The sequence below is a fragment of the Sorex araneus genome, chromosome 3 (assembly GCF_027595985.1).
Source record: "Sorex araneus isolate mSorAra2 chromosome 3, mSorAra2.pri, whole genome shotgun sequence".
NCBI classification, from domain to species: domain Eukaryota; kingdom Metazoa; phylum Chordata; class Mammalia; order Eulipotyphla; family Soricidae; genus Sorex; species Sorex araneus.
This window is the reverse complement of record NC_073304.1, coordinates 166,705,772-166,719,993: the sequence shown is the minus strand read 5'-3', so window position 1 is coordinate 166,719,993 and position 14,222 is coordinate 166,705,772. Positions and strand designations below refer to the sequence as shown.

The 14,222-nt window shown below is 58.7% G+C and overlaps 1 protein-coding gene across 1 annotated transcript in view; it reads right to left on the bottom strand.

The window, feature by feature from the left end:
* Positions 1–184: 184 nt before the first annotated feature.
* The window catches only part of TTC12 (tetratricopeptide repeat domain 12), a 39,492-nt gene continuing 25,454 nt past the window's right edge, over positions 185–14,222 (bottom strand). Inside the window, exons 11-22 of the mRNA XM_004604699.2 lie at positions 12,982–13,051; positions 12,046–12,134; positions 10,260–10,428; positions 7,546–7,638; positions 6,332–6,392; positions 5,813–5,950; positions 5,172–5,270; positions 4,777–4,845; positions 3,224–3,325; positions 2,000–2,099; positions 1,180–1,402; positions 185–512 (exon numbers count right to left, since the gene is read on the bottom strand). Coding sequence (XP_004604756.2) covers positions 440–512; positions 1,180–1,402; positions 2,000–2,099; positions 3,224–3,325; positions 4,777–4,845; positions 5,172–5,270; positions 5,813–5,950; positions 6,332–6,392; positions 7,546–7,638; positions 10,260–10,428; positions 12,046–12,134; positions 12,982–13,051 — 1,286 coding nt within the window. The 3' untranslated portion in view covers positions 185–439. The remainder of the gene's footprint in view (positions 513–1,179; positions 1,403–1,999; positions 2,100–3,223; positions 3,326–4,776; positions 4,846–5,171; positions 5,271–5,812; positions 5,951–6,331; positions 6,393–7,545; positions 7,639–10,259; positions 10,429–12,045; positions 12,135–12,981; positions 13,052–14,222) is intronic.

The following is a 14,222-nucleotide window of genomic DNA, read 5'->3' as shown; positions in this document are numbered from 1 at the left end:
ACAGAGAGAAAGGGAGAGAGAGAAGGGGAGAGAGAGAAAGGGTGAGAGACAGATGGAGAGAGACAGAGAGACAGAGAGAGAGACAGACAGAAAGAGAGACAGAAGGAGGGGGGGGCAATCCCCCCAGCAGCAGCCTCAGATCACAGACACTGGGCACTTCTCCAGCATGTGGCCACCTGGGAGCAGCTGGAGGGGATGGCCAGCGTCTGTGCTGTCCTGCGGACCCTGGGCGGGCAGGGCTGCCGTCCTGGGCTGAGAGGGGGGACTTGGAAGCAGGTTGTCTAGACTCAGCAGCAAGAGCGGCAATCCTGGCAGGGGGCACCAACTCAAGCACCGACAGCTTCTCGTGGGCGACTTGGGTCTTTATTAGCTCGGGACCCTCCAGAGCTCCCGGTCGCATGTCCGAGAGAAGCTGCGTGGACCCCACATCTCCTGGGGGTCACTCACTGATGTACTTCGCGGCTGAGCTGAGGATTTCTAGACCGTGATGCTCTCTCATCTGAGCGGCAAACCTGTGGTGATGAGAACACAGACTGCAGGGCGCTGGGGTCTGCGGGCAGCGGCACTCGGAGCCCTGCAGATCCCGGTGGGGATGGGGGGTGTTACAGAACACCACTGGCTGCCTCCTCAGCTCCCCACGAGCTGCCGGACCTGCCGAGAATCCCCCCTAGTGGCAGGGACCATGTGACCCCCTGCCGAGGGCGCCTGGCTCTCCAGGGGAAGGAGCTTTGATCTGGTCCCTCTGGTGGAACAACCTGGCCGACCTTGGAAGGGCCTGAGATGCCACCCAGGCCGACCCTCTCACTGCACAGGCAGCATCCCCCGCCGGCTGGGCCTGTACCTCGAGGGCACAGGTGGCACCTCCGGGAGAGAAGGGTGACACAGGGATAACGGCATGGATGATGGGGCGTTGGGGCCCAGCAGAGCAGGGTGACAGGGAAGTGGCACTGAGCTGCCAGCACCATGCCCGGGTTCACTGTGCCAGTTCACAGGTCTGCTCCCTGGACCCTCCTCACAGGCAGGCACCGTGGAGGAGGCAGGGCCAGGTGAGCAGAATGGGAGACAGGACACAGGACAAGCCCCTCGGCTGGAGGGGGCCCCCCTAGCCACCCCAGGGCCATGTTCTCTAGGCACCCGGGGGCAGCATGAGGCCAGGAAGGCAGGTGCCCGCCCACCCACCTGGGCTCTGCCGTGCACAGCTTCCCCAGAGCGATGCCCGCGTTCAGCTGCACGGCCGAGGGCTGGGAGTCGCTGCCCGCGAGCCTCAGCAGGACGCGCACGATGTCCGAGCTCAGCAGGCCGGGCGCCCGCGGCACCTCCATGCAGTTGCCCAGGCACAGCGCCGCGTTGCCCGCCAGGATCTCGTCCTCCGAGTGGAGCAGCTCTGTGATGAGGCTCAGCTCTGTGGGAGAAGCAGGCGGCAAGCATGGTCCCTCCTCGCCCGCAAGGGGACAGGTGACCCCATGCTCAAGCCCCAGGAGCTCGGAGGAACCATCCCGGCACTCCTCCCCACAACCCCACCCCGCTCCAGGGGGTCTCTGGGGTCCCTGGGACCCAGAGCAGGCCCAGCTGCCCTCCACCAGGCTGGACGTGGGAGGCCCCAGGACACTCCCCAGGACACTCCAGAGTGGGGGTGGGTGGGCTAGAGAACATTCGAAGCTTGCCTGTCGGCTGGAAACGCCCAACCGGCAGGGAGGCTGCGCCCATCCGTTCCGAGATGGAAGGAGGCCTCAGAGGGCTTCCTCAGCTACTCAGGCTGGAAGGCGTCTCCCTGCCAAAGGCAGCGTCTGGGGCACCCCCAGCAGCCAGCAGGGCGTGGGTGGGGACTCCATGTCCCGCTCTGGGCCTGCTCTGGCCTGGGCATCCATAGTTCAGGGCAGAGGGGAGCCCCCAGCCGCCATGTGAACTGGGCGCGTGGGGCAGGGCACTGCACAGGAGCACCCTGACATGTCCATCCCCCTCCCCCAGCCCCCCATGGCCTGATGGAACTGTTGCCTACTTTTATCCAGCCTCAGCACCTCCTCCCGCGCCTCGTGGGCACTGTTGGTGCAGATCACGAGCGTCTTGATGGCGTAACGCGACGCGGTCTGGCCGCCAGCCTACAGCGCAGAAGGGAAGGAGAGAAACGGGAGCAGCCCGGATGGCGCTGGGGGCTCCGCGTGCCCCATAGCAGGAGCTTCTGCTGGGCCTGTCAGGTTCGTCTCCCGGTGGGCCCGGTGCCCTGCATGCCCCGGGGCTGCTGTCACTCATGTCCCCACAGGGTGGTTAGGCTGTCGAGTCCCTCCCGAGTCGAGTCGTCGCTTGTGGAAGGCCCTGGGGGAGGGGCTGAGCAGAGACTGATGCTGCCAACTGGCAGAGCGAGAGGGAAGGGAGGAAGGGCCCCTCCTGAGGCAGGCCCCCGTGTGAGGGGTGCGGGGCTGGCTCACCAAGGCCCTCACACAGGCAGGCCCGAGAATGCCAGGAGCTTCGGCCATTTTAAGCAATGACGGATCACAGCCTGACCCTGCGGATCACCCACCTCAGGCCTTTCGAATAGATACTCTGTCACAGAGGCACAGTGGTGGGTGTGGGTGTGTATGTGCACACGTGCGTGTGTGTGTGCATGCGTGTTTGTGTGCGTGTGCGCTGTTGGCAGGCTCTGGCGAACTTATGCGCATCGTACTGGCACTGTCCAAACAGCAGCCATAACTAAAGCCCACCGTCCCACCCCTCACGGCCTCTGCCCTGCGTCCTTCTCCCACAAGTGCAGTCTGAGGTTCTGTGACTGTCACTCGCTCCCCGCCCCTAGTGTGGGGTCCTCACACTCACAAGGCTGAGTGGACCCTGTGGGGGACGGACAGCGCAGGCTGTGGGGCGATGTCTCCTGTGGAGTAACTGTGGCCTAACTTCTCTCACAAGTGGACTCTGTCCAGCCCCCTCCCCTGAGCCAGGGAACGAGAGCCAGCAGGGGCCCGGGGGAGCGTGTGGAGAGCCCCGTGTCCCGCGGAGGGCCCCCGCGTCTGCAGTCAGGCTGCCATGGACAGCACAGCACAGGGATGCAGGAGCGGACAACGGTCTTGTCTGCTCACAGTGCTCCGCTCGGGCCACTACGTGCTGTCGTGCTGCTCTGCTCCCATCTGTGTGGATGGGCGAGACAGACTGCCTGTGGGGGAAGGTCAGTGGGCAGCAGGGGTGACAGGACCGCATGTCAGCCCGGTGAAGCTAAGCCAGGAGGCGGCTTTACCTTCAGGAACTTGATCATTTTCTTCACCACCCCGGCGCTGAGGGCCTCCTCCACGAGGTGCTGAGAGGAAAGCAGCGTGCGGCTCAGAACCCCGGCAGCTCTCTGCGGGGCGGAGGGTACAGGCTAGTCAGATGCTCCTTCCGGAAGCGCTGCGGCCCTTTCCCAGTCTTCAAGGTGTGCGTGGAGGCACTAACAATCACGAATGCAGGGAGAAAATGGGCAGACTGATCTATTCTTCAGTCTGGGGACACATGCCCAGTGGTGCTCAGGGCTTACTCCTGATTTTGTGCTCTGGAATCCCCACTGGGGGAACTCAGGGGACCCCCTGGGGTGCTGGGGCTCAAACCTGGACTTGCCATGTGCCAAGCAAGCACCCTGCCCACTGTACTAACTCTCTGGACCCCGTAAAAACTAAAAACTGGTTTTAGTTTTCAGTTCTTGAGCCAATCCCCTGAGCGACTGTTTGGAAAACCCAAACATCCAGGAAGACAGGATGAGCAGTGCTCATTACTCTAGGGTTTGTGGACCAATGAAAGCTTTAACCCTTATACCACAGCCACACACACACACATACCCCAAATGGACACACACACACACATACACACACACACACACCTCTAATGGATGCACACGCGCGTGCACACACACACACATGACATGCACAGACACTCAGAACAATTGTAGGCAGTGCCGGGGCACCTGGAAACCTACCACACATTCCAGGAACCCAGGTCAAATGCGCATGCCCCCGTAATGTCTAAACAGGCCCCGTGGACGGCTCACTGGTTCCAGCAGGATATGCTGGGTCTGCTCAGACCCTCTATCCCAAGCCCAGTGCTCGTGCCCAGCCCGCCATCCTCCAAGAGCTCTGGAAGCAACGTCATCCTTTCTCTCTGCTCTGAGGCCCTGATACCACAGGAGAAGTCTGGGCCGTCGCTGAGGTGAACCAAGAGCCCATCCAAGGGTGATGGGAAATCGTCTCTGGAATCCAATTACTATTCTTCTCCTGGTGCGCTGAGCTAAGTATAGGCCTCTCCCGACTTTCTTATCCAAATGTCAGAGACAGGAGTACGTCAGTCCTTCCAGCATGGACCTCCGAGGGGGGCTAAAGCCCTGACGTGTAAATAAGCTTCCAGATCTGCGCTTGGCCTTTTTGACTATGCAACAGGAGAGTCTAAATAAAACCACTCGCCTGCCTGTCGGGCACAAGGGTGCATCAGACAGATACGTCTGTCGGACATCAGACAGGTATGTCCACATTCCAGAACACAGAGGAAAAGGGGTTCTTCACTCAGGTTCCTGTACTGTAGGGGTCCACAGGGGTCATGTGTCTGTGTGTCTGTGTGTGTGGCAGGGGGTGGGGTGTGGAGTGTGTCACCAGGTCTCCTGACACTGTAGACAAACTTAGTGTTTACGTGCTCATGGCCATGAAGAGCATGTCTCGCTGGACCCCGGAGTCGCAGGGCCCAGAGGTGGAGACTACAGGGGCGAAGCACATACCGAGAGGAAAGGAGAACAGAAGGAGGACAAGGAGAGACACCGTGTCTGCTCACCGTCAGGATTCCTCCGTCCTTGCTGTTCAGCAGAGAGAAGCATCTCCGGCTCACTTCCGTGGCCCAGACCTAAGAGGGGGAAGAGACAGGAGGATGTTCTGGAACGATCTGTGGAGCTTCTGGACACTCCTCCTTTCCTCACACCAGTACTCTTGCCCCGAGCTCCCTCACAGCACTTTCTTCTCCAGCCTGTCCCCAACAGAGGGTCCCTTACCACCCGGGCACCCTGTGCAGCTTCCCGGGCCCTCAGTTTTCTGAATGCAGCCCTGGTGGGGAGACAGACCCATCTCTCCCTCAACTCTGCCCTGCTGTCCCTGTCCTTGCTGCCACTGTGAGTCTAAAGGCTCGAGAGCAGCTGTCCTGGGCTTCCAGGTGGCAAAGCAAGCGAGCCCTACCTCAGAGACAAAGGGGGTGTGAAGGCACAAGTTCATCAGGAGGCCCAGGAGCGTGTAGATGACGTCTCTGAACACCTCCATGTCCTCCTCACACCTGATCTTGGGAGGTAAGACAAGGGAAATTACAGCCTTTTGGCGCTTTCTGTGGCCATTTCAAGCCTGTGGTAACAGCCTCAGCACTGCCCACAGCCTCAGCACTGCCCACACCAGCTCAGTAGCTGACATGGAGGCCCTGTGTGATGTTGGAAGGTGAGAGCTGGGTTCCATGAGTGACTCTGTGTGTGTGTATGTAGGAGAGTTGTCACCTATGTGAGTCTGTGTTGTGTGACTGAATGGAAGAGGAAGAAGCTGTTAAAAGGGTGGTCCAACCAATGCCACTCCAAAACCGCCAAGCCACTTCTGGGTCGAGGAGACTTGATCTGGAGGAGTCTTTCAGGTTAGTCACCCAGAAAAAAAAAATCTATGATTACAGGGATGGAGAAGCCACTGATGCCAGCACCCTCAGAATTAGACTTGCCAGATACTAGGGTCTCTGAGGACAACCTAAGGCCAAGCCTCCCGAGCAGATAAAAGACTACTTTGAATAGACAAACGGAAGTACCAAGAGCTCCAAGCACAACTCTGAACAGAAACGGAAGTACCAAGAGCTCCAAGCAGGCATCTCCGAGTTCCTCAGAGGCGGCCATCTCTCTCCGGGAGGCTACGTCCACGCTGAGGTTTGCCATGACGGCCACACATTGGTAGAGAGCTGAGGGACTGGTCGCTGTGGGGTCTCGCCTCTGAAAGTGAAGCAAGAGAATGTGGCGGAACCAGAGGTCATCAGGAGGGGGCGGGGTGAGCGCAATCTCAGGTGGCCCCGTCATGCTGAGGGACATCAGGAAACCCCAACAGACAGCCCCAGGATATCACCGGGGCACCCCCGGGGACAGGCGGGTCATAGTATGGAAACACACAAAGGGCTCAACCCCAAAACAAGCTGGTCTCAAAGGGGGAGGCCTCGGGCTTGGCCTCAGCTTGGAGAAACTGGCCAAGGGCTTCCCTTCTCGGGGCTGCCGCCTGCCCCCGTGAAACACTGCCTGTGCCTACAGTCCGGTCCCCTGAGACCTCTGTGGTACCTTGGGGACAGGCTTCTCGGATGACGGAGATGACGGTTTGCTCACCAGAATGCCTGTGAACGTGGGGAGGACGTCTGCAACGTTGGCCCGGAACCAGACTTGGAATCTAGTGAGAAAACATCAGCCGCGGTTTGTCTGCACATGGCACAGTTGGGCACATAAACACGGTTTCATGGGGGGAACGGGGCCGACCTGGATGCCATGGGATCGGCAGCGGCATGTAGAAGTCCTCCAGGACCCAAGAGACGTGGCCCCTGTTGTTATGTGGCATTTATGTGTCCACGTACGGAGACCTGCCTTTAATGGCAGGCAATGGATCTTGGATGGTCGTTCTTGTGTCAAAGCTGCCGGAGTCCCCAGGCTTCTGCCAGACTCACCGGCCTGGCCCACCCACCCTTGCTCAGAGGCTCTGGGCTGTGTGCCACGCACACAGGGAAACCTGGGCCAGCACGCTGACATGCCCAGGGCGTGAAGGCACAGCTCCACGTGCCATGGCCAACAGCCATTCCCAGCCCATGCCACGGCCCGTCTATGAGCACATGCAGAGCTCTTTCTGTCTGTCTGTCTGTCTCTCTCTTCTCTCTCTCCCTCCCCACTCCTCCCCACATCACTCTCTCTCCTTAGAGACCCCAAGGTATTCAGGAAATAGAAAAAACAAAAACAAAAAAATACAAGATGTACTAAAATGAACCCCAAACCCCTTAAGAACCCTAAAAATCTAAGACCTGTTCAACTCAGCAACCGAGCTGGAAAAAAAAGGAGGGGGCAGATGGTCACTCCTAACACACTGATCAGCTGGGAGGAAGCCCGTTTCCTGCACATTTTCTCTCCTCACTTGACTTCAACCCAGCACTGGCACTGAGTAAGGGGAAGCCACTTTCCTGACCTCTGGGAGGCCGTGCCAACTGTCATCACACCTGTACCTGGAAGGGACTGGTCTCTCGAGCCCAGAGAAACCCGCAGTGGCCGAGCACAGCCCCTGAAGGCATCAGCGTGTCTATGCTGGGAGGCCCGGCCACTCTCTTTCCACCATCAGATGGTCCAACGAGGACTGAAGTGGTGGACACAACTCTGGGAATTCAAAGGGTCTTCTCTGGGCCGGAGAGACAGTCCAGTGGGGAGGGCACTTGCCTTGCACGTGGCCAACCCAGGTTTAATCCCCATCACTCCGGAGATGGGTCCTCTGAGCACTGCCAGGAGTGATCCCTGAGCACTGTGAGGCGTGGCCCCAGGACCAAGAGGAAAGCGGCAGCAGGTACCTTTCCTCCCGAGCCAGGTCGGTGAGCAGTCCCATGGCGGAGCTGGCCCTCTTATCTGAGATATCCAGGAAGGACGCCAGGGCCTCCAGCAGTCTGCGGAAAGTCCAGAACAATCTCACAAGGGGCTTCTCTCCCTAACCCCCTGCCGCCCTGGCTTTCAAGGGTGCCAGGAAGCGTCTGCAGCCGGGTGGAAGAGCAGAGGCGGGGCTGGTCTCAGCTCCCAGGATGCCCAGGACCTGCCTCAGAGAGCAAGTCTGAGACCCGGCACCTAAGGAGGTTTGACCTACGTCCCTTAGACAAGCGATGTCAACTGAGGTGGGCCGCGCGCCACACGAGCACCGTGGCTTCCGTCCTGGGAGACACTGCTGCTGCTCCCTCTGCTCCTCCGATGCCCTGAAAGGCCTCCTCACGGGTCCCCCTCGCCCGGTCCTTCCTAGCCCCCTCCAGTCCCCCTGCGTCGGGGCGGGGGAGGCTCTGTGCTCTGGGGACATCCACACATCAGACAACGGTCCCCTGCCACAGGGAACGTGCGTGCGCCTCCGCTCCAGGCCCTGAGCAACAGGCCCTGATGGGAGCAAAGGCAAATGATGACAATGGGGGGGGGGTTACGGCCGGGTCCATGGCACGGGGCGGGCCTGAGGCCAACTGCGTCCTCACGGTGCACCCCGCAGCACCTACTGCTCCTTAACACCAGACTGTGGCCACAATCACTCTCCCCATGGTGGCCCAAGAGAGACCAGAAGCTGTTTCTCCATCAAAAGGGACAGGCTGGATGATGCCAGCCTGTTTGAAGAGGGACGTGATGCCTGGAGTCGCCGCAGCCCCATGGGGCTTGGAGAGAAAAGTCAAGGGAAGGGCAGGGACATGGGGACATGGGCCCTGGCATCTGGAGGCCACAGCTCCTGTGGCTGCCATCGCTCGTCCTCTTTACCATGGGAGGAACATGACCTTTCCTGGTCATGTTGTCTCTACGACAAAGTGGAGGCCATTTTAAATGTGGCATGTGCCGTATGCACCCTCAAGCTTCATCCCGGGCCTGAAATAAGGGAGGGGGACACTGGGGCTCAGTCTCCTTGCCGGCAAATAGGCGTACGGGGTTCCAAGAGTGGAAAGAGAGAAGCAGGGGAAGGAGAGTCTAAACACCACGAAGTGCGGAGGGCCCCGGCCTGGTTCCCGTCAACACACAGTGGGGAGCATTCTCACACGCACTTTAGAGCAGGTGAGTGGCCTGCTGCGTGGGCCTCCGCCCGAGGGTCAGGGGCCTGCCCACAGTCCTCTCGCAGACACTCCGTCTCTCCTGGTTTAATTAGGGGGAGAGAGTGGGCAGTTATAAAGGCTCCTCGGGGAAGTCACTGTGACCGTGTAAACGCTGCACACAGTGGTTACAAACGCCACCCACCGAGGCCCTGGAATGAGCCAGACTGGAAAGAAGCGACTCCAGGAACACTGGAGGGAAAAGGCTCCTGCCAATCACCGCAACGTTGACTCACAGAGACCCAAACAAGTGGGGAAAAAAGAAAGAGAAAACAGATGATGAAGGTGTGGAGAAATGGTCAGTCACCGGGGGCGGGGGGGAGGGGGGAATGTGCTTTTGGGGACCTGACGCTGTTAACTACCCAGCGGCTGTGTGGGCTGCACTCGGGGCTGCTGTGAGCCATTTCCTGTGATCCATGGAGAGGTGCGACTGAGAAGGGGCTTAACACCCACCTGCCCTTAGCACATAACAGCTTCTCACCTACAAGGGGCGGTGCCCGAGGCCCAGATGGGTCCAAGAAAGCCAGGACAGGGTTTCAGACTTGGCTCCTCTCCTTGGGGAGAGTGAGCAGGGGCCGGGCTCCAATGCCTGACTGGTGGTGGGGGCTGGAGGGTGGAGCTCCTTCATTACTTATTGCACTTTCTCCTGCCCCGTCTGTGAAATGGGTACCAACACCTGCTTGTCTACTTCCTCTGTTGAGGGGAGAGACAATAGGTAACAGTGAAAAGAGTCAGTGGCCAATCTGGCTTTAGGTCAGGGATGAAGCACTCTTCAGGCAGGCTATGATGGGTGCCACTGTTCCCGTCAGGCAGACGCACATTCCCAGTCTGGCACCTTTATGATGGGGAAAGAGGATGGAATTGCAGTGGCTTGTAATTTTTAAGTAATTTCTACTTAGGAGAGAGACACGTTCTCTCCCTTATTGTCACAAGCCTTGCACAGACCATGGGGAATCAATCATATTCATTTACATTCTTCCTTCTCCAAAGGGGGTTGAGGGGAGAGGGGAGGATGAGGGGCAGGGGAAGAAGGGAGAAGGGAGAGGGGAGAGTGAAGAGGGAGGGGGAGGGGGAGAGGGCCACTGTTAACAGACGACCCACGTTCAAGCATGACGCGGCCGGTGTGGGCCATTGGTGGCTCACACCTAGGTGCGGCTTCATGAGCACAAACGGCAGTGCTGATGTTAAGGTGTCTAGTGTCCCAATCTGCTGTGAGGCGGTGCTGCCCTGGCCAGGGGTCTCCCGCCTCTGTGAGGAGGCAGAGACCAGCTCCAGGAAAGGGAGTTGTCCATGGTGCTACCTTCCAAGCGGGGCTCGCCCAGAGCGTTCCTCGGCCTGGCTCCTTCTGGCTCAGACCCCCCAAGGCAGGCGAGGGCATGCCTCGAAGCACGAATTTGCAGGGGAGATGCCGGGGCAGGTGAGAGCCTAGGGCTGCAGGGGAGGTGCCCGCAGAGCCTTACCGAGCGAGGCCCAGGTGGCTGATGATCAGGAGCCGCCCGTTCTCGGTCTGGGCGAGCTGCAGCAGCAGTGCCAGGCTCTGCTGCTGGACACTGAGGACCGTGGACAGCAGGAGGGTGGGCAGCAGCTCGGCCGTGGAGGGGTCTGCCAGGAGCAGCCGCTGGTTTTCCTCTGCAACAGACCCAGAGGGTGTCCCCCCTGTGCACCCAGTGAAGCCCGTCTATCTCCCATGTCCCGAGGGGAAGCACGGGGCTGCCGCCTTGTCTGAGAAGCAGGTCACTGAGGGAGGAGCTGGGACATGGACGCGGGGACAGGGTAACTGGATCTGAGGGGCAGCTGGCCCGCCTTCATCCAGCTATTCACGCCTGTGTTCCCGTTTCCCCCCACCTAGCAGCAATCTGATGAGGATTCAGCGAGTTAACCCCGGATCCCACTAAGAACAAGGGCTGGCACGCTCCCAAGGGCGAATCTCACTGTTATCATTGTGGAAGGGCCCTGCTGGGATGTATCCAGAAGAGGAAAGAAAGGTAAAGGGATCAGCCTAAGGTGGGTGGTCTAGCTTAAGGCTGGTCCACAGACCAGTGCCAGTGACTTCCTGCTGGTCCATGAACTGGATCAGTGTGGAACCCTCTGAACCAGTGCTCTTCAACTTCCGGTGCACAGGCCAGGGGGGGCTGCAGGTGGGGCAAGGTGGAAAGCCACGGTCCACCACCTGCATTCCAACTGCTGGTGCCTACTCGGGACACTCGGGAGTGGCAGAGCCTGAACCCTGAGCCAGCCCAGGGCTAAAGCCCACCTGGGCTGGGAGAGGGGATGGCATTATTATAGAAACAGGCTGCCTAGTTCTTGGCTTTTCTAAAACTTGCGATGAATCTTCCTCTTGATTAAATTAAGAAAGGGGGGGGGGAAGGCTCTATCTCACATACAGCATTTTCCAATTCTTAAGCTGCATGAGCAAACTCCAGGGCTAGCTCCCTAAGGAACTCATAAAGAAGAAGAAAACAAAAACGCAGTGATCCCACTTTCAATGTTTATGCTGATGGCTGGGCCTTTTCCTTTGGAAAAGCTCTTTAATTTAAATGGGGGAAACTAGTTTTCTTTAAGCTGGGGCTCTCAAGGGGACAAGAAAGACGGCACCCAAACTAAGGAAGCCACAGCAGAGGCGACGATGGGAAAAGACACGCGTTATTTCTTCCTCGCTTTTTCCTTTTGGGTCACACCTAGCGATGCTCAGGGGTCACTCCTGGTTCTGCACACAGGAATTACTCCTGGCGGTGCTCGGGGGACCATATGGGATGCCAACAATTGAACCTGGGTTGACGGCATGCAAGGCAAATGCCCTCCCCGCTGGACTATCGCTCCGGTCCAACAAGCGCTATTTTCATGAGGCAGGCAAAAATCCTGAGAACGTCTCTCTGCTCCAGTATCAGGCCCTGAGCAGAGTCCCAAGAAGCTAACAGGGATCACCCCAAATCTCCTGACATGATGCAGAAGTTGGGGCAGCTGGAAAGGAGGAGGCGTTGAGGCAGCGCAGAGAGGGAAGGCTGTCTGCTCTCACGCCCCGCGAGGGCACAGCCCAGAGCATGCAAGGAGCAGGCAAGTGCCCCCCACACTTCCTCCTGCTGCAGGACCCCTGCCCGCTGGGTAGGCAGCTCTGCGGCCATCAGAGACCCGACCCAGAATGGGTCTCATGGGGAGGTGGACTGGGAGGGGGACCAGCAATCACGCGGCCATGGGGTTCCTACATGACCGACACCGTGGCAGCGACCTGGAGCGACCCAGGCTTACCGTTCTCATGTGTCACTTTCTGCCAGAGCCTGAGGACAGACACACACACTGTCTCCTCCACAGAATCCTTCTCTGCTGCCGAAAAGCACCTAGGACGGAGCAGGGGCGCGATGATGAGGCACAATCGGGTTGGGGCTTCCGCTCATTGGTTTTCTTTGGGCCCAGGAGCCCATCGAGGTGGGCTGAAGAAGATGCATTTAAGACCCCTGCTCACAGGTCAGTGGACCCAGGCTCGGCTCAGCCCAGGACCGAGGGGGCCACAATTGGCGTGCGGGAGTGGAAGGCTGGGGCCACACAGGAAGGCGGGGAGTGAACTCCGGGCAGGGGGGCTGCATGTGGGGCTCCGGACCCCGAGACTCCCACATCACAGGCTCCAGCCCACCTCTGCAGCCTCAGCCTAAGGGAGCCCAGACCAAGCGGAATACAAAGTCGATCAAGACAGACGCTCCAAACTAACGCCTACCACCTGCGTCTCGCCTCAGATGGAACTCTGAACGGGGCCCAGCTGGTCTCATTTGGTGACATGAGACCCCCAGATCCACAGTGCTGCCGCCAAGAAAGGCGACTTCTCTCTGACTTAGGGGGGCCCGGGAGCTGGCGGGCCGTTGTTCTCCGGCAACTGTGGCCCCTGAGATGTAGAGCTTGGCTGGAAGGGGCAATGGGTGAAGGTGCTCGCCTTGCACATGGTGTCCTGAGCACAGAGCAGGAGTAAGCCCTGAGCACTGCCAGGAGTGATCCTGGAGTGCCACCTGAACATGAGGCAATCACCCCCTTGTCCCCACCCCCATCCCAACAAATGAAAAAGCTTGAGGGGGGCGCATATGCAGCCTGCGCTCTGCTGGGGGCCACCAGAACTGAGAGCCGAGGGCACTGAGAGGGAAGTCCTGTTTAGAACCAGGGCCTGACCCCCTCACCCCACCCGCTAAGCGTCGCCACCTTCTCACGGTTGCGTTCTCACGGATGATACTGAATCCTTTGTGTGTCCGGAAGAGCGTCCGCTCTGCGGCTGCAACAAATTCACAGAAAACCAAGTCAGACTCCCCAACTGTCTGAGCCGCAGTCTGGCTGCCACACACAGAGACACCGCACAGGGAGTGGCAAGGACGTCAAATCTGGCGGGGGAAGGAAGCGGCACCTTTATCCCGAGACATCCAGAACCAACACCTGCACTCTGTGAGGGCCGATCCTGGCAGCCCTGCGGCCACTCTGCCAACGCATCATTTTATATCATATTTTTTTCTTTTTGGGGGGGGCTCACGCAGTGGTCAGGGCTAACTCCGGGCTCTGGCTCTGTGCATCAGTTATAAACGCTTCGTCTCTCTGGCCCCAACCACGTTGAGGGTTAAGCAGCTCCAGGAGTCACTTAACCTCCAGGAAGAACTGCCATACCCATCCATTGCTAAATATTTATTCTGAAGCCACTGCCAGGCTCTAGAGAAGAACCGGTAATGGCCAGGAAACTACAATGGAGGTGTCTGAGCTTCTGCACTGTGTATTAAGAACAAGTCAAAGACTCGACCTGCTGGGGCCAGCATTCCGCCTAGGCGGCAGCAGACACAGCGTCCGTCCTGACACCAGTTTACCAGGACTGCACAGAGAACAGCCGTGCTCTGGCTAGGATGATGGATATCTGTCCGAACCTGCTCTCACAGCTTAGGGAGTCATTTGGAGTCAGCTTTACAGTCTCCCCTTCACTCCTGTGGTGAAGGGGAGGTTTGTGATGGGGGGGGGGGAGTGGCAAGTGGCTATATGCAGGGTTGGGAGAGTGAGTGCAGGGGTGGATCTGGTGTGGTTCATGGGATCTGGTATATATTGTGTGAGGGCGTGTGTATGTGTGTGTGTGAGATGTGACATAAATATATACAGGATGAGTAAATGTGTCATCTCTGTGTGCGGTGACTGTGATAAAGACATATGGCATGAGCATGTGTTGTCTGTGTGTGTTTTGTGTCAGTACATATAGTTTGAGTGTGGTTATGTGTGTGGTGCGATGGTCTGTGGAATGAATCCATCCTGTCTGTGTATGCCGGGTCTATACAGGCTCTGGGCAGAGGACAGAGGTGGGGCGGGGAAATATTTCTCACACACCCTCTGAGCACCTACATTACGGTATATTTGTGGAGGGAGGGGACCGAGGGATTCTGTGCCTCTCAGCTCTGTCCCTCCCCACTGACTAT